At 39.6% G+C, this 20636-nt stretch overlaps 1 protein-coding gene across 1 annotated transcript in view; it reads left to right on the top strand.

The window, feature by feature from the left end:
* The window catches only part of PCSK5 (proprotein convertase subtilisin/kexin type 5), a gene marked incomplete at its 5' end in the record, with an annotated part of 204094 nt that overhangs the window by 33880 nt on the left and 149578 nt on the right, over positions 1–20636 (top strand). The window contains one exon of the mRNA XM_080638774.1: positions 18795–18908. Coding sequence (XP_080494900.1) covers positions 18795–18908 — 114 coding nt within the window. The remainder of the gene's footprint in view (positions 1–18794; positions 18909–20636) is intronic.

The raw sequence follows: 20636 nt of genomic DNA, 5'->3' as shown, positions 1-20636 counted from the left end.
AAATGCTGTAAGCATACTTTTGATGAGACACCACCAGATGATCTGGGCTTTCTTCAGAGAAAGTAATGCCAGAATTCTGTCCTTACTAGTACAACGTTGTGGATGTTTATGAGAGAGCAAAGGGGAGCAGAATTGCAGCATTATAAGTACAATTTCATCATGTTGCTATGTAGTTACAGCAGTTCATATTGCCAAATAATATCCTGGGTTGATATGGTATATAGTTGTCAAAGGAGTAGGGGAAAAGATGCATTTCACCACAAGGTGATGGTCTTGCTTTGGCAAAGAGTATGCCATGACTTTTGGAGCATGCCTTTGGCAAACAATAATTTCTATCACTCTAGATCAGACTGTTCATTGCAAATAGAGATGAGGGTTAAAGTTTTCAATGCTAAAATATCATAATCAAATTGTGTTTTCCAATTATTATGAATTTAAATGTCCCACAATTGCAGTATGAGATTGAGTAAGGAGAAAATAAAGGTTTGAACAATTTGGATTTAATGTAGGGGGCATGAAATTCAGCAGGAATAAAGAATGTTATTATGGTACTAAAACCCTGGGCTTTTAAAGGCCAGCATCATGCTGAGAGAAATTCGGATGAGAACGTTTTTTTTGGATAAGGTTGTGTTTCATTTTGACAATAGTAAGTGTTAATTTGTTAAACCTCATTCGTAAACAGAAAGATTTTGTTAGCCAAAAAGAACAACACAACAGTTAAACATTGGGACCAGGTGAGTTACTGATGTCTGCCTGGGTAGCCACAATCTGTACAAGCACTCAGAGGACAGAGAATCAATACTACTCGGTTGCAAAATAGTAGGAACTGTCATACTGTTTCCATGTTCAGAGTTTGACTGGAGGTTTGAGTTAGTTATGAAGTAGTACAACATTTACCACTGTGGACCATTTCTTAATTGCCTCAGAAAGCTTTTACATGAGCAATTGTTCCATCTTTAGCTTAGTTAACAACAAGAATCAGACTTGCTATTTCCAAGGAGCCTGTTGCTGGGTGAGTTAGAACATGAACTGAATCACAGTCTGTGAAAGGGGATAGCAATGTCTCCCTTTAGCACCTGCTTCACGAGTATTAAAAGTTTCATGTAAACATGAGCAAATAGTCCTACAGTTTGGATCTCTTTTCAGGGCTTTTTGAGGTACAAAGCTGCTGTTCACTGACAAAGAACTGCATTAGACTCTGCTGTAATTAGTGTTGTTGCAACGGCTTGTTGTGTTGTTGTAAAGTTCCCACAAGTTTGTTGATTGGCTTTGTTTGCTTGATGGTGTTTGAAATCTGTACTTACAGGGGTGCCCAATACGTTAGTTTTAGCTTAAAATACATTCTCAATCAGCAAAAGTTCCTGGAAATTTTGTGTTGCTTCAGCAGGAATCGAGAATAATTTTACCATGCTGAGACTGCATCAGACTTATTTTCATTTGTGACTAAATATGGACTAGACTGCAGTTCACAATATACCTAGACCTAGATGAAAACCGCAGTGAGAAAGCCAGATGAGCAGAACAATAATGTAGTGGAATTGGGACCATGTTTTTGTAGCAGCTTTCTCCCTTGTCTACACCAACACGATACCTGAAACACTTGAGAAGCGCAATAGTTCTGAGGAATAGCAACCTATCTGCTGTTTCTTTTTAGTATATGAAACAGTGTGTGATCTGTGGATATTATAAGACCAACTCAAAGCTGAACCTTGAGTGACTGTAATCTAAAAATGAACGCTTAATCCACAGCATGTTCAGACAGTATCACATGAATGTATGTGACCTTCCCCTTGTACTGTACTGGCCAAACCCCGTGCTGCTGTTCCAGGAGGTAACAGTTCGTCAGTCAGCAAATTTTGTCATATAATGGTAATTTCTCTTCATTTGTCTATGATAGGAAGGAATCTTTAATGAAGTTAATTGTAACTAATAGGACTGATGTTTATTTGTGAAGAATAAAAGCTGTGTTAGTGTCTAATTCTATTACTATATTAATGAGATAGCTGACTTTTCTATTAGTAATTAATCACTAAAGCTTCTTTCTAAAAGGAATCACCTTTTGATGTTTTCTACTAAAAGCAGAAAAATGTCTAGTAGGAGTTCAGTGTAATATAATTTTAGAAAAGAAAAATGTCTATAGTTGGGGAATAAGGAAGTGTTTCTTGAAATAAATTACTGTGTTTGATTACCTACACTTACATTTCGCTTTCATCATGGTTATCCCAGTTGTTAGCACCTGCCTCAAAGGGTTTTTGTCCCCTCAATATCACTAATTGCATGTGCATTATGAAGGAATACTGGATTTCAGAACATTCCAATTTTCTGGTTGCCAAGTCATTTTACAGAACTCCTTGGCAATGCCAGTCTCACTGTTAACTTTTGGGCAAGAATTGGAGATTAGTTGAGAGGTTTTGACTGACTCACTTCCTAATTAGTGTAGCAAATGGTTTGAGGAATGAAAAAAACATTTTTCAGCACGATTGTGTTCTCTTGCTGTTTTCATATCATGATTTTCTTAAGCTGGTAATGAGATGGGCAGGGAAATTGAAAGACCACAGGATGGCAAGGAATTGGGTCAAGACTTTTTCCAGTAGTATGCTGTGAAAAACTTTATTGCCTCATGATTTTTGTCAAGTTATCACATCACAGAAACCCAGTGTCAGACCAGCTGTCAAATATCCTGTTCCAGCACTCAGCAGTTTATAGGGATTGTGGTAGAGCTGTGTGTATTGTCTCTGTACTTTATGGTCAATGAGGGAAGGGTGTTGGCTGACTGAAGAATCAGGCAAGGACTCAGCCATCTCTCAGCGAAGTAGCTAAAATCTTCTGAGACAAGAATATTCAAAATGAGGCAGATTTCATCAGCCTCTTGGTTTTGGTGTATTTGGAGTCTTCTGATTTTGGAGAGGCAAAAGCAAAAGATTACGTATGTGCAACGGCCTGGGTCTTTGCAAGGTCTTTTTTCCTCTATCAAGAGGGAAAAAAAACCCCAACAAAACCAAAACAACTGAATTTTGCAGAGTAACATGTATCTTGAACAGAATAAGTCTTAAAAAAAAAAAAAAAAAAAATTAGCTGGACTTTAGCTCAATGCTCTTTGAATACATGGGGGATTTTTCTTTTGAGAAATCATGTTCTTTTACCTCTTTGCACTTGGTGAACTGGGGCTCATGCCAACAGAACTCCTTGATTTTTGCTTCATAGCACGTGTTCTGCAGTTAAAATACGTTCTCTTTCTAGCAAACATGTCAAGTAGAGGTTAGCATCAGTGGCAATATTGGTGACTGTAGTTTAGATCTTGTTTCAGAAAATTTGTTTAGGAATCTTCGAAAATACATAGAAATGTTCTTCAGGAATAAGGGAGAGGAAAACACTCTTCAGGGGATACTTTTGCTCTGAAAGTGCTGTACAGTGTGACATTCTCAATATAAGATATAAGATTCAAAATGTGACATACCTCTTCAATTTCTGGAATTTGAGGGCAAATTGCGGAAAGGAGTTTTGTGCATTTTTTGTGCAGTTTTCTTTCATTGTCACTAGTGGAATCTCGACACAAAAATGTATTTAGATATCTTAAAAACGAAGTCTGACCTGTTCATAGTCACAGTTTTTTTCTGCAGACAGAGCTTTCCTGGAGCTGCAGTGCTAATCCCAGCAATAGACAAATTCAGAAAAATGTTTTACTAGAGCTAACTGCAAATTTAACATTGACTTTAGCATTTGTCATTTGACTTTAGAAAATAAAATTACTTAGGATATGTATAATTTGTGAATAATTGGTTGGGTCCTGCCTTATATTCTGTAGGTATTTGAACATTTCTGGATATCCTAATTCCAAAGTTGACTGTACGTTAATGAAATAACAAAAGCAAGGAGGAAAAATCCTCTGTCCATCCATTGTGTCATGAGAAGGCACTTCCGCATCACAACTGTGGAGGTAAATGTTGGAGAAATTATTTGAGTAGCATGCAGTCCAGCATGCTATGTGAGTTTTCAGCTGGAAATTGATTTGTGCAAGGACTAGTGGAAGTCACAGCCAATTTTGCTGAGAGCATGAAAGGTATACGCAGCATGCTGTGTAGCTAACTTAATTAGCCGTCATTGGGCTCATCTTGTGTACCTTGAGTTAGCTAAATGCTTTCTAAAATCTCTCTATTCTGAGATAAGATTTTCTGAGCATCTCTCTGTCAGAATTTCTAAACACATGGCTGTTCTTTTCTTGCTTAGTGGCACATCTACCTGGTTGGCTCTTCTCGTGCAAGCTGGGAGTGCTCATGCTCATTCAGAGTGAGACCATTAATGAGGGGCATACAGTCTTATGTGCAGCCAGATCACATAAACTTGTGCAGCTTTATTTTGTAAATGCAAATGCTATGCTAAAAAAAAAAAAAAAAAAAAAAAGGGAAAGTCAATTTGCAGCCTAAAAAGGAAAAGGGTGTTACATTCTTACAATCCAGGAACTGCTAAAGGACTTTGCTCAGCCTTAATGATGCTAAAAGCTCTTTAGGTAAATCTGTGTGTGGGAAATTTAAAGCCATAAAGATGACATAAGATATCATAGCAGTTATAAGCATATAAAAGCAGAGGAAACTGCTTGACAGTCTTCAGTCCATGGATGCTAGTAGGTGTTAATAACATTTGAGCTTCTTTACAGTTCCAGTAAAGCAGTACATGCTCCTGTGCATTTTAGCAGCAAAGTGGGTTTATAGGTGAAAAATGATAAGAGTTACTAAATGGTTAAAAAATATTAAGGAGAACTAGTGTTTTTATTTCTATTCTGTGTTCTAAGAGCTTGCCAGGGAAGACAGCAGCTCTGATGGCTGCAATGGCCACAGAAAAATGTGTTTTTTCTGTCATTAGACTCACTTTACATTTCTAGTGGCAGAGTGATAGCTATTGGGTAGTAAAATTGCTGGATATCAGGAAGAGTCAAAAGAGGAAGAAATATAAAGATCCTAGTTTTGAATTAGGGAAAGATGCACCATTCTGGAAGAAGCTGATCCTGCAGGGCTGAATGCCAGAATATCAGCAAAGAGAGAGAGAGAGAGATTGAAAGAAAACACATTTTGGAAAGGAGCATCTCAGAGCAGACAGTCTAGGAATGTGACAGAACAGCCTCTACACACCATTTCCTGAGGAGATCCAGCTTTATCTGATACTGATCATACTGGGTTTAATGCAGGATATTAATAGAAAAATGGATTAAAGGTCTTTCCACACCGCTTTGCATTTGAAAAACTTTCTGGCAGCGATGTATGTTCCTGACGTAATGCATCAACATTTTAATGCATCTGTCTGACTGCTTCTGACAGGCAAGACAATCATGTTTAATGCTAGCAGTTGTTATCTCACCCAGCTATTCCAAATAGTGAACAGCAAGAAGTCATGATACACATAGATAATTTGTCATATACAGCATTATTAATGCCATCACTAATTAAAGGCAGGGGCTAGGAGGCAGAAATACATCCCTTCCCAAAACAAAGGGAAAGAATCTCCCCCAAACCAACACTTTGTGCATAGCAAACTCGTTTATTTTAGGATCATTTAAAAAAGTCAATGTCACTGGAAAACCACTTGTTTTCCTTGGCTGATCTGTTCTCTAGCAGATCCTCAGCATCCTGTGACCTGCAAGTTTTAATAGCTCAGAGATGTGTCAAGCAGCTACGTCCTGTTCACAGCTGTGCTGCTCAAATGTGTGTAACCTTCATCATACTTCACTCCTTCATGCTTCTGACTCCCTACCTGTGAAACAGGGACAATGATAACAGTTGAATAAAAACTGCAAATGGCAAATGCACAGCAAGTACTATGTATTTTATGTTGAATTATATTTCTCTTCATGTCACACAGAGAGTTGTATGAATGCAAGCAACGTTTTAGTGAAATAAAACACTAATTCTAAATCCTTTCTGTATAATCCACTTAAAGCAGTTGTACCCATTGATGTGTTGGCTGTTGCCTACATAAGCTGTGTTTGACCTAGATTATTGTTTGACATTGTTTTTTCCCTTTTTTTTGAAGGGGAGTAAACTCTGCCACTTTCAGTGATGCTGAAGTTCTAAATGACTACACAGGACAAAATATCAATTTATCTTTGCTTTTGTAAAGGATCCAAATAAAAAAAATTCTTTTTTAAGTGTGTTTATCAAAATCAGACTCAATCCACTGTTTCATTCGTAGCTGTTATAATAAATTTTTGTGATTGTATAATAAACCCGGATTTTCTGAATTCTAAACAGTTTTCTTTTTTCCAGGGTGTTCCTAAGAAACTGTTTCTCCAAAATACAGTTGCCAGCAGACACATAGTCTGTCAGACCAAAAGGAAACACTGTGGTCATCCAGTCAAACTATCTTTGACCAGATATTATATGGCTCACCAGAGTTAATTTCTATTTGAAGGAGAGTGTGTCTTTTAAAAATCTTCCAATTTTAATTAAAACACTGCCAGCAATGGAGAGTTTCCAGAAAGCTTTAAGATGTTCTGTTTTTGCTTCATCTGAGGTTATCTAGCTTTGACCTCTAGCCATTTCACATTGCAAACTCACATTCACTCACTGTGAGGTTGAAGTCTGATGACCAGCATATGTGTTGGGACACAACTGTGACCTAAACACCCATAAACTTCCCTTTCCTTAGCTAGAAACGTCTCCTAGAACGACTTCCTTGTGTATCTGTTTTTCTCCTCTTTTCATCATTTTTTGGTCTTTGCTGTGTCAACATGCTTCTCTTGCCTTGGAGGCAGGAAGCCAGCAGTGATATTTGCAGCCCTGCTCAGTGCAGATGTATGTTAAACTTGCTTGTCATTTGATGAGCCAGATACACTTTGATGAGTTTGAAGAAGGCATTTAGATAATTTAGTACTGTTACCTTTGTGAGAGTCTGAGATTTCTTACCATCTGTTTTGACTTCCACACTGTCCTGGCAAATAGTGGGAATGCAGTCAGGTCATTTTTAAGCTGTTGTCTTATGATAATATATATGTTGTTCATCCATCAGAGTCCAGTTTTGCCTTTCAGTCCTTCCTATAAGCAGGTAAAGGAACTGGAAAGACAATTAGAGCTATAGTAATAGTACTAACAGGAAGGTTTGTGAAAGCCATTACAGTTTTCTGAAGCTCCTGAAATATCTTCCCTGTCAAGAGCAGGCATCTTTTGTAGCACATCCCTGATTATATCAAACAAAGCTTATGTTTTTATATTTCAGAAGGTACATGTTTGCACATTTGAAGATTGTCTTGGTAAGAAGAAAAAAGGTTTTATTGGTATAGAGAGTATTCATAGCCAGTATTCATGTAAAGAAACACATTTATATGAGGTCATTTTAAAGTCCTTTTATCCCTACAGAAGACAACATAAAAATAGCTCATAAAGATTGCTATCAGATTACGTAAACATAGATAACAGAAATTTTGGCAAGACTGCAGAGACCACACTGCAACCTCATGTAAGTGGTCTGGTTGGAGACTGAAAAGCTTTAGTATATGCAATAGAAATGTCTATCCCATAAATAATAGCCATGGAAATAACTCAGTTTATAATATGATGAGTGTTGTGAATTATGAGTTCAGAGAAATTAATCCATAACTAAATGAATGTTCTTTGCACATTTCCAATGTTAGAACATGTACAGGGACCAACTGGGAGTTGTGAAATGGAGATGTTGCTCTTATTTCAGCCAGGGCTTTAAAATAAATAAAAGCAGTAACCAGCAGGTTCATTAATCAAGCATCAGTTCAGCTTTTATGTGGTCTGACTTGCAGAAATTGAGAGATGTGGCCCCGCTGGAAGCACTGTCAGTGATTCGTGAGGTGTGGGAATAGTACTTCAGTTGAAAAAATATTTGCTTTTCTTCAGCCCCCTGAATGTAGGAGAAGAAGCTTCAGTCTTTTTTAATTTGCCTTGGGGTTGGATTGCAGTGTTTTCTCAGACTACCTGTATGCGTCTTTCACAGGTAGCTCTTTGCAGATTATTTTAGATGGTGGTGATGATGTTTAAGAGCTGCAACAATCAGTATTTTAATAGCAGCAAACTTCCCTGACGGCTTGATTTGGTGCTTAGGATGTGCTTTGTAAGTGAATTTTTCCATGGCAGATTTATGTAAAAAATTTCTTTGTTGACAAAGCACTGTTAAGCAAAAGTGCAGGAAATACACAAGTAATAGGTGGTAGTTTCTTCCTTTGTAGAAAGCAGCGGTATTATACAAGGACAATTTCAAGGGTTTTTGGTCAGTGAAGACGCTACTCAGGAGAAGCCATTTGCTTTGGCAAGACCAGTGTACCACTACTGGATATTATGCATCACTTAGTTATTGAATACTTTTACTCTCTCAGTAATTCTCAGTGGATTGCTAAACTGCTGTGGATATCTGTGGCAATAGAAACTATGGCAAACCCTTGACTGAATCCGCACCTTTGGAATTACACTGGTTTTCTGACATTTGAATTTGACCCCATGGGAGAGATCTGTCTTCCTAAGAAATCATTCAGTAAATGATTGAAGGCTATTTTAAATTAGCATGTGTGAATGTCTGAAGGACTTAAATGATTTATGACAAGAGTTGTAGGAGTAGCCTGAGGAAAGAAAAAGAATCCATCAGAAATTTCTATGATTTTGGTTTGGTTTTTCTTGCTGGGTTTTGGGTTTGTTGTTGGTTTTTTTGGGGGTTTTTTTGGTCTTTTTTTTGTGGGGTTTTTTTTGTTTGTATTTTTATCTATCATCATTGCTACAGTAACATAAACATAAACCCCAAGGTATTTCAACAGCCAGATGTTAGACTCCAAAGCTAATTAAGTTTAGAAAGCTTAAAGATTTATCCCCTAGTGGATGCTGGATTTAGCATCAGCCTTTCAGTTTATCAAGATACAGTTTAAGGCCTAAGTTAGATAAGCCTAAACTGATGACATATCAGTTTGCATTCGATGTGATACTAATACTAATCTTCGTGGTATTGAAATTCTGGATGTTTATACTGTCCCAAGACTAGATAAACTAATGTTGTTTGTAACAGCGTAAACAGAGCTTTAGGTGCTGTACCAAGCAGACATATCAATTAGGTCTTTTTTTAAATTGTGTTGCCTTGTAGCTCTGGAGTTGGATGACCTGTGGCTATAAATGATAAAGTGCAGTGTATAAACTTAAGAGTTGCTTTTAAGATGGAGCAGTAAAGATTTTTCCTCGCTTTTCCAAGGCTGGACTATTTCAAAAGCTGAACCAAAGCATGTGATTGGGGCTTGAGATCTCATAAAGGGAAAAATCCTCAACTGCTTGAGACATACTTTGCTACAACAGCTGGGGTTGGTGCTGCTGGAAGCCACCAGGCAGGAGCCTAGGCTGCCTGGAACTTGTTCTCAACTGTGCCACAAAGCTGCTGTGTGATGTTCATGCCTTAATTTCGAACTGCTCTGTGGTCTGCTGTGGTACAGCACGCAAGAGGGAAGGTTGGGCAGAGGCTGTGGCCACGTTCACTCAGCAGTTGCTACAGTTGCACCTATGAATAGAAAATGTGCCGAGACTTCCAGAAGGAAAGGAAATGTGGATCTTTCTGTCTTTAATTATTCCCTGGTTTTCCAGTGGAAAAGAGCCCTGGCCAGCAGCAGACATGCTGAGTGTCTCGAGAATTTCAGTGTGATGCTTGTCCTTCCCAGCAGTTGCCCTGGGACAGTGACTGTGCTTCCCCACCTCTCTCTGGGCTGTGCCCTTTACTCTCCCATGTTATTCCTCAATGGTCTTGCTCCTAAAACAGAAAGAAGACTTCTGCCACTCACAGTTCTAGGCTGATACGTATTGACACTTAAACATCTACACATCTATGGGGCTGGATGGGTTCAACCCAGGAGTGCTGAAGGAGCTGGCAGAGGAGCTTGCTAAGCCACTCTCCATCATGTTAGCAGTGCTGGTCTAGTGGACAGGTCACAGAGGACTGGAGATTGGCCAGTGTGACACCTCTCTACAAAAAGGACAGGAAGGAAGACCCTGGCAACTACAGGCCTGTCAGCCTGACCCCAGTGCCAGGGAAGGCCATAGAGCAGATGATCCTAAGTGACATCATAAAGCACGTGTGGGACAACTGAGGGATCAAGCCCAGTCAGCATAGGGTCATGAAGGTCCTACTTGACCAAACTGATCTCCTTCTACTAAAGGTGACCCACCTGGCTGATGATGGACATTGTATTTGGACTTTAGTAAAGCCTTTGACACTGTCTCCCACAGTGTTCTCCTGGAGAAGCTGGGTGCTCATGGCCTGGATAAGTGTGTTCTTCACTGGCTTGGAAACTGGCTGCGTGGCCTAGCTCAAAGAGTGGTGGTAAATTGGTCACATCTAGCTGGTGACTGATCACTAGTGGTGTCCCTCAGGGCTAAGTGTTAGGGCCAGTGTTGTTTGATATCTTCACTGATGATCTGGATGAAGGGATTGACCACACCTTCAGCAAATTTGTGAACGACACCAAATTGGCTGGGAGTGTTGATCTACTGGAGGGTAGGAAGGCTCTGCAGAGGCATCTGAACAGGCTGTATTGATGGGCTGTGGCGAGTGGTATGAAGTTCAATAAAGCAAAGTGCCAGGTCCTGCACTTGCCTCACAACAACCCCACCTGGGTCACTACAACCCCATGCAAAGCTACAGGCTTGGGGAATATTGGCTGGAAAGCTGCTTATCGGAAAAGGACCCGGGGCTGCTGATTGACGAAACTGAACATAAGATAGCTTGTGCCAGGCATCCAAGAATGCCAATGGCATCCTGGCCTATATCGGAAATAGTGTGGCCAGCAGGGCCAGAGCAGTGATCATCCCCCTGTGGTGGGCACTGTTGAGGCTGCACCTTGAATCTTGTGTTCAGTTCTGGTCCCCTTGCTACATGAGAGATATTGAGGTGCTGGAGCGGGTCCAGAAAAGGGCAACAAAGCTGGTGAAGGGTCTGGAGCACAAGTGTGATGAGAAACCCCTGAGGGAGCTGGAGGTGTTAAGTCTGGAGAAGAGAAGGCTCAGGGGGGACCTTATAGCTGTCTACAACTACCTGAAAGGAGGTTATAGTGAGGTGGGGATCAGCCTCTTTTCCCAAGGAACAAGTGATAGGACAAGAGATAACGGCCTCAGGCTGCGCCAGGGGAGGTTTAGATTGTGTATTAGGAAAAATTTCTTCACAGAAAGAGTGATCAGGCATTGGAACAGGCTGCCCTGGGAAGTGGTGGAATCACTGTCCCTGGAAGTGTTCAAAAACTGTGTAAATGAGGCCTTCAGTGACATGGTTTATTGGTGGTCTTGGCAGTGCTGGAGTAATGATTGGACTTGATGATCTTAAAGGTCTTTTCCAACCTAGCTGATTCTATGATTCTATGATATTTGTGAAGAGCTCTGAGCTCTGGGGGTGTGAAGGTGCAGTGGAAAAGGAAAGGGTGTTTTCAGGTATGTTAACCACCCATGAGCTATCTTACTTTTATTAAGATATTAAACAGATATGTTTCAGGATCATTGAACCTCATGGATTTAGAAATATGACTATGGTGTTATAATGGATTACTTGGATGTGGCAAAGTAGGTGGAAACGACTTAATTTGTATCAGGACTGAGTGGCTTTTTTGTTCCATGGGTGAGACTGTGGTAGCTTGCCCTGCTGTTGTGCAAGATGTGTTTCTTTGGGCCTAAGTGGTAATTTCAAGCATTTTCTGCTCCCTTTTTTCCTCCTCTGCTTTTCTCTCCCCACCCTGTCCTAACATCTGCTTCTTTTTTTATCTTGCTTTTTTCAGAACATGTAGCATAATTATGACAACTGCTTTGATTGTGGATTGTCATTGACCCTTGCTGAAGAAGCACTTTTTTAATCAACAAGAATGCATCACTTAGCACTGCTGGATTCATTGACTTTTTGTGCAACTTTAAACCCCTACAGTTTGTGAAATGGTACCTTCGATAATTTTCCATGCTCTTGACCTATGTCAGCAGCTACTCTACCCAACTGTCTTCATCTGTTTTTATGGTGCAAACTGGCTGCTGCTACTGCAAGTCAAAGAATACTGATAGGTTAGGAAAATAGCCTGATTTAATTATAATTTAAAAAACTCACAAAATTCTTCTTAAGCCAAATAGTCCAACTTCTAGGTGACTCTGCACATGGACAGGAAGAGGTGTGCCAACAGTCTTGGGTACCCCTCCTGAATTCCTAAGGAATGGCTTGTGTCTCAGTTGTTCAGTAACCAGGACATGGCCCTTGGATATTCGTATATTCTATGCACTTTAATCCTAAATTTATTGACCTCTTTTTTTTTTTTTTTCCCCTCATTACAATGTGAAATGTAAAAAAAGAGTGTTGTCAAAAGGCATAGAATTATAGAATCAAAGAATGGTTTGGGTTGGAAGGAACTTTTAAAATCATCTAGTTCCAACCCACTGCCAGGGGCAAGGACACCTTCCACTAGACCAGGTTGCTGAAAGCCTCATCCAGCCTGGCCTCGGATGCTTTCAGGGATTTGGATTCCACAAGTTCTCTGGGCAACCTGTTCCAGTGCCTCACCACCCTTAAAGCCATTGCCCCTCTTCTTACCAGTACACTCTCTAATAAAGATTCTGTCCTGGATTCATCTGGGATAGAGTTAATTTTCTTCTGAGTAGCTGGTACCGTGCTGTGTTTTGGATTTAGTATGAGAATAATGTTGATAGCCGACTGATGTGTTAGTTATTGCTAGGTAGGTAGTGCTTACTCTAAGTCAAGGAGTTTTCAGTCTCTCATACTCTGCCAATGAGGAGGTGCACAGCAGGCTAGAAGGGAGCTCAGCCAGAACAACTGACCCAAACTAGCCGAAGGAATAGTCCATACCACAGAATGTCATGCTTAATATATAAACTGGGCACAGTTGGCTGCGAGGGGCCAATCGCTGCTCGGGGACAGGCTAGGCATCGCTCAGTGGGTGGTGAGCAGTTGTATTATGCATCAATTGTCCTTCTTGGGTTTTATTTCTTGTTTTGTTATTTCCCTTTTCATGTCAGTTATTGCTATATTCTATATTACTGTTGTTATTATCAATAATAATATTTTTAATTCAAGTATTAAACTGTTCTTACCTCAATCCACTGGTTTTACTTTTTTTCTGATGCATCTCATGCCCCTGAGGAGGGCAGAAAGGAGTGAGCAAGAGGCAGCATGGTACTTAGATGTCAGTTGAGGTTAAACTTTGATAGAATCCCTCCTCATCTTTCCTTTAGGTCCTCTTTAAGTACTGGAAGGTCGCAATGTGGGCTCCCTGCAGCCTTTTCTTCCCTAGGCTAAACAACCCTGACTCTCTTAGCCTGTCCAGAGTCGGTCCAGCCCTCTGATCATCTTCATGACCCTCTGCTAGACTCACTTGAGCAGCTCCATGTCCCTCTTGTGCTGGGGGCTCCAGAGCTGAATGGAGTACTGCAGGTGGGGTCTCCTGAGAGCAGAATAGTTGGGGAGAATCTACCTCTCTCGACCTGCTGGTCATGCTTCCTTTGATGAAACCCAGGATATGGCTGGCTTTCTGAGCTGCAAGTGTACACTGCGGGTCATACTCAGTTTTGGATCCGCCAACATTCCGAAGTCCTTCTCTGCCAGTCTGCTCTCAATCCACTCATTGCCCAGCCTGCATCCATGTTTGGGATTGCCCTAACCCAGGTGCAGGACCTTGTACTTGGCCTTGTTAGTTTTCATGTGGTTTGCCCAGGCCCACCTCTCAAACCTGTCAAGGTTCCTGTGATGGCATCCCTTTTCTCTAGAGTAGGAACCATAAGAACAGACTTTTCTCCTGTGTCCTGTTCTGGGCCAAGTACAGTCTCATTTTCTGTCTTTGGGAGTGCCAGCCTCACTCCTGTCCTTTTCCAGCCAGGTCTATTCACGTGTGTGTGAGTGTTGAGGGTCTTCAGGCAAGTGAAGAATGAAGTGTACCAGATGCAGTGTGGACCCTTCACGCATGGAGGGAGGATGCTCACTCAGAGCAATTTCTCTGTAGACCAACTCCAGGTAGGAGTGCTGCAGTGCTGTTCAGTGCCAGCTTTCCACAAGATGAGCATTGTCCCTTTTGCTGATCCATCCTGGCTCCATACAGATTCACTGCACGGCAGTACTTTCCACATTCCCTATCTGAGTTTTCTCTCTTTTTTTCTCTTTAATCTACAGTGTTCCTGTGGCACCTGCTTTCGTGTTATCCGAGCAGGAATTTCTAATTTCCTCTTACATGCCTAGGACAGATTGAGGTGAATGATGGCAGTACAAGGGATAAAAGCTATGATTACATTTGGGAGTGGCAACTTCAGCAACTCTTCTTTGCAGACTGAATGCGCACACCTTCATGTTTAATTCTGCAACATAAAAATCCTAGATTCTGGTGTGAAATGCCTAACCTACTTCAGAGTTAGAGTGGCTTTTTCCCCATGCTTGTTTTCCTCAAAATGGAAAGGATTACACCTTCAGCTTGTCTGTAATTTCTGCATTATAGTAATGGCATTTTCACGTACTGGACTTAACATATTTTTTAATCAATTTGAAAATATTTATTCAAGCAGATTCTCTCATGGTATATATGAAGAAGTACACTTTCACAAGGGTGTCTAGTGTTTGTATGTTAAAAATCACACTGCTTTCATAAATTGGTGGATTATTTTTTTTCAGTATGTTAATTTTTTTTTTTTTTTTTTTTTTTTTTTTTTTCCATTTTTCAAACTTTCTTTTCCACCGGAGCTTATTATACTGGAAAAGGTCTTACTGCAGCACACTGACCTGGTGATCTTTTCCCAAGAATTCTGTTGAATCAGTGAGAGTGAAAATGGTAGAAAGTAGTTTTGCTCCACACAGAGATAACATTTCATTACAATTTTTTAGCACTTAAACAGTATGAAAGAGTGGTAGGCTTGAATTAGCTCAGAGCAGCTTTTATGCCATAGCACTGTTCCATGCTGGTCTGTGAAGAAGAGCTGCATCATGCACAGAACTACCCTGTGAGTGCTGAAGTGAGGAGACTGGAAATGGTGATTTCTAAAAAATATTTTGGTCTCCCATCTGGCTTGGCTTTGATTTCTAGACATTCAGGAAATGGAACTTTTGAAGCTGAAGTCAATGGGAAAATGTTCACTGTTCCCCCTCAGTAAGTGTGACTTTATGGAAATGTTAAAATGCACCTCATTGTTTGCATAGAGTCTCTTTTTGGCAAGAAATAGGAATCTGTATAATCAATTACTCCAGAGATTTTCCTTAGAAAGGAAAAGCCTTAGAAAGTGTGGAGACTTTTAAAAAGAAAATATTTTTATACAAATGAGCTTTTAACATACAGAATAAAAGAAATCCAAGATACAAGAGGCATTTGACAGTGATGTGTGAATGAGTACCCATAAAGTACTCAAAGGAAATATATGACAGAATACTTAAATAACTGCTGAGTCTTGACCTTGTGTTCATTAATATAACTCAGTCATTGTGTAATTTAACTTAAACTGGCAAGTTTTTCTGTTCAGTTACTAGAGAAAAGCTCCAAACCTTGTGGTTCAGTGGAATAAGTTGTTCTTTTTATATAGCAGTGGTATTTTCTGTAAATTAGATTTTATACACTGACTTCTCAGATGAGAAAATTGTCTTCCTGTGATGTTTTTGATTATATTCTAGGTGTCTGTATCAGTACATCTTCAGAATAAAAACAATTAGTAAGCAGATCTTAACATACGGTGTTTGGTAAAAATCTTCCAGACAAGGCTATAATCAGGACTGCGATTACGCATGTTGTGATAGTTTAGGTTACTCTGTTGAGCATTCTGTACTGTCTCCCTCTTAACCAGTGCACACTGGTGAAGAATGGTCATTCTTATTTCCCCCTTTCACTGATGTGGATATCTGTAGTGCTCGAAGTGAGTCCTAGTATTTTACACCAGCTTTGTCTGTTTTGAACAAAAGGAGGCAGAGGGGTGAGCTCATTGCCCTCTGCAGCTTCCTGAGGAGAGCGAGTGGAGAGGGGGTACTCATCTCTTCAGCAACAGGATGTGTGGGAATGCCTCAAACTACCGTGGGAGGTTCAGACTGGACATTGAGAAACATTTCTTTACTGAGAGGGAGGTCAAACACTGGAGCAGGCTTCCTACAGAGGTGGTTGATGCCCAAAGCCTGTCGGTGTTTTAAGAGGTATTTGGACACTGCCCTTAATAATAGCCTTTAATTTTTGGTGAGCCCTGGTGTGGTCAGGCAGTTGGACTAGATGATTGTTGTAGGTCTCTTCCAACTGAAAATATTCTGTCCTGTTCGATTCCATCATTAGAGAACTATTTGCATTAGAGAGCTGTATTCATACTCAGGCAGACATGCTATTTATTCCCCTCTGTATTTGTATAAAATCAAATAGCTATCTTAATTATAGTAATTTTATGCATACATAAAATTGTAGTTGGGTCTTATGGGAAGACAAGAAGTTACGTTTCCTTTTCTTTTGAAATTCTTTACTGTTAGGGTGGTGAAGCACTGGAATGGATTGCTCAGGGAGGTTGTGGGTGCTCCATCCCTGGCAGTGTTCTAGGCCAGGTTGGACAAAGCCTTGGGTGGCATGGTTTGGTGTGAGGTGTCCCTGCCCATGGCAGGCGGGTTGGAACTAGATGATCTTAAGGTCCTTTCCAACCCTAACTGTTCTATGATTCTACGATTCTGACTTTGGGTTGATTGTGCAAGCTGCACAGCTCGTCTGCGAAATTACTGTTGTATATGTTTTCCTTAACTTGCTAGGAGCTGAAGAAATAGGAATTATGGACAACATCCAGCATGTAAGAGGGGCAGGCCCTGCAACATGTGCGTAATCTGAAATATAGTCACAAAGGCATTAGATAAGATTAAAAAAAAAATAAAATAATCCGTATCTCACTTAAATCTAACCACCTACTATAGTACAGGTTTATAGATTGACTCAGCTGGGACAAGCTCTTGTACAAATATATGCATGAACATAAAACCCCACATATATACAGAACCTTCTGTGTCAAATTATTGTTCAAACAAACTGGTATTGTGCAGTGACACTGTTTATAATTGCTTGGACTAAACTGTCTTGATAAGTATTATTGATAAAGTTGTCCGGAATAAAGGAAACAGAGAAAAGGAATTAATTGAATGTTTTTTGAGGCATCAATGTATACATATATCAGTCTCCACAATTACTATGCTGCCTGTGTGTTTCAATCTTTTTAACAGTCAGCAGATACTTGCAGCTGAATAGGCAGTAAATAAATGGAGACTACATGTTTTCACAGTGGTTAGTAAAGAGTTTTGCAATGTGTCTTGTGAGGAAAGTCCCTTTTGTTTATCCATATAGATATGGTATTAAGTTGTTCTGCTTAAACTTGTGTGTTGCACAGGCTCCTTGAATATCTACACTTCTCTGGCTCCATTTACAAAAGAATGGTGTTTTTCAAAAACTTCTCATAATTATTCTATTATTGGTAGTTCTTATAGGAGCCTTGAGGCACAGTAGTCGCTAATGCCAAATTAGATGCCCAGGGTCTCCGATCTTGACCTGAAGTTAATTCTTGAGAAGCGGAAAAATTAATTTCTTCTTTACAAAGAAAACTATGAAGCCTTGTTGCCAGCCTCTATAAAGAATGTCCTAAGAATCCTGTCATGGAGAATTAAGCATATCTTCCTGTATTTTTGTCTGACCAAGAAGTAGAGGCCAGAGTGGTATGGTAGAGGTAGGCTTGGTATGGATCTCAAGCAAAATTTCTATACGTGAATTGAAAGTAAACTTCTTTTATATATTTGTATGTTTGTATGCATACACAAATATTCATAAACAGCACAAATAAGAGGTTCAGAGTTGGCTGCTAGTAGGAGATGGCTGCCTTGCTTGGAGAGAGGTGAATTGAATTTTTATAGTTATATCCCTTGAAACAATTCAGGAGAAATATGAGCTGTCAGGAAGCTAGATGTGTGTAAATACAACTTGGGTTTCTCTGTGGATAGTATATATTATTTACATTTATGGAAACTAGCTCCCATTTAGAATAGCTAATGCAAGAATAACTGCAGAGTCCTGTCTGCTTAGAGGTTGATGTCAACTTTGGTCATCCTTTCTGGATGTGTCATGAATCTTTGAAGGAATGTCAGACAGACAAGAATATAACTTTCAGAATTATATTTTTTACACTTATATTTCTTTTTCCATTTCCAGCTTTCTTTTTGTTGTTGCTGTTTTTTTAATTTGACCTGTTTGTTGCTTAGTACCCAGCTGTTTCTTCCAGGGAAGTACTTGGTATAAAAAAAAGTTCCAGGTGTTCCTGGATAAGAGAATCTTGACAGAGTCACTTTGCTAAAAACACTGTTTAATTTTGGGTTCTTTTACTCCAAGTGGTGATTTAGATGTTATTGTTAAGCAACATGAGTATTTTTCTGAGTGTTTTTGTTTTCAGAAACAGACTTAAAACAAAACAAACAAAAAAAACCTGAAGCAAATGAAACCACTGCATCAGAAATTAATTTCTCACAGTAATATACTGTTATGTAAATTCAAAAGAAGCACTGGTCTAATAATGAAAAATAATTATGTAATTGCTTGCAAAAGATGATAGGCAATGAAGTCCTTCTAAGCAGGGGATTTAAGTAGTTGTTCAGGGGTGTTTGTAACATTTAAGTAAATTGGATGTATTCATTAGTGAACAGTATGCCAAGGTGAGCTGTTCATTCCCACTGCCAAAATGAACTCTTTAACATAAAATATGCCTTGGACTGTGGTAATGGGAAACTTTGCAAAATTTCACATATTTCATGATAATCTCCATGGAACCCTAACACTTTCCATATGTTTTCGTGGTTGGCAGGTGGAGTGGATACAACAGCAGGTGGTTAAAAGAAGGATAAAGAGGGATTATAAACCTGGTGGTACCCAATCCACTTATTTCAATGATCCCAAGTGGCCAAGCATGTGGTACATGGTAAGTACGTACAGCAAGGTCATTGACTCTGTTTCATGCTTGTGTTTAGTTGTCTGCTGTGATATTTTGAAAAGGGGCAGAAAAATATGTTCAAAAAAAGCAAATTTGGTTTTTTTTTATGTGACTAAGAGTCTGTAAACTCTTGACAAGTATTATAAAGCATTCCCAGTGAGCCCTGCAATAGGAAACAGTTATTGATGCATTCATTCATGAATGCTTCCTATTGCAAGATGTCTTGGGAATTAGTTATTACAGGGGGGGTTGGAACTAGATGATCTTAAGGTTCTTTCCAACCCAAACTGTTCTATGATTCTATGATAAACTTTCAGCACTGAGAATGGAAGGAACTTAGGTACAATCTGTGAGAGCAGTGAAATCACTTGTTTTCAATATGTTTTCAAATTCACTATCTCCAGCATCAAAAACGGACTGTTCAGTGTTACAATTACATTGGTTTTAGTAATGAACAATTGCATTGTTGAAGTATGTTGTTTGTGCTGTTCCTTGTCTGATATGAGTTACATGTTTTCTGAGCAAATTTTTTTTTTTCTTTTTCTCCTGATAGTCACTGTTAAAGCCTGGTGTGAAACTTTTGTATTCACAGTGTTTTTAAAAATATTCTTATTTTGCCTAGGGGCAAATCATAGAATCATAGCATCACTTGGATTAGAAGGGACATACTGTCCAAACCCCTGCAACAAGCAGGGACATCTTCAACTAGGTCGTGTTGCTCAGAGACCTGTCCAACCTCACCTTGAATATTTCCAGGGATGAGGCATCTAGTACCTCTCTGGGCAACCTTTTCCAGTGTTTCACCAGCCTCATAATGAAGAAATTCTTCCTTTCATCTAATCTGAATCTACCCTCTTTTAGTTAAATACCCCTTGTCCTGTTGCAATAGGCCCTGATAAAATGTCCGTCACCACCTTTCTTATAAGTCCCCTTTAAGTACTGGAAAGCCTTTTAACTACAGTAGGGTCTTCTCAGAGCCTTTTCTTCTCCAGGCTGAACAACCCAAACTCTCTCAGCCTTTCCTCACAGGGGAGTGTTCCATCCCTGTGGTAATTTCTGTGGCCCTCCTTTCGACCATCTCCAGCAGGTCCATGTCTTTCCTGTATTGAGTCTCACCAGAGCGGAATGACTTCCCTTGACCTGCTAGTCCTGCTTGTTCTGGTGCAGCCCAGCATACAGTTGGGTTTCTGGACTGCAAGTGCACACTGATGGATCACGTGCAGTTTTTCATTCATCAGTTAAAAGTTGCATTTAGTTGGAAGTTGACTTCAGCTGACATGTCTCCATTTTGGCTGATGGAAAAGTTGCTTTATTTCTCAACTCTCCTGTTGATGTAGTTCTAAATCCCTGCACGTTTTCTCAATACATCACCTATGTTGCCGGTAGTAAGAAAAGGTTTTATGACTTCATAGATTGAATTGCTTTGGATAGGGAGGAGAGTATGCCTTTCTTATGACAATATGTGAGATAGTTTTCCTGCAAGTAGGTACTGTCTTTTCAGATCTTTTGTTATTTTCAGAGCATTAGTTTAATATTTCAAGTAAGTGAACAAAATCATCCTACCACAGCTTTAAAAATAGTTTTCAAGTTTTTATTACTTTCATTCTGGCTTGTAATTCATTGTTGCATGCATTGAAAAACAAAACAAATCATAGGTAATTTGTAACAGTGAACAGTTGCTGTTAGTAAACTCAGAAGTCCTTATCTTCATGGATA

Source organism: Psittacula echo, assembly GCF_963264785.1.
Source record: "Psittacula echo genome assembly, chromosome: Z".
In the NCBI taxonomy this organism is placed as follows: Eukaryota; Metazoa; Chordata; class Aves; order Psittaciformes; family Psittacidae; genus Psittacula; species Psittacula echo.
The sequence above is the reverse complement of the archived record's forward strand: the minus strand, read 5'-3'. Positions and strand labels throughout refer to the sequence as shown.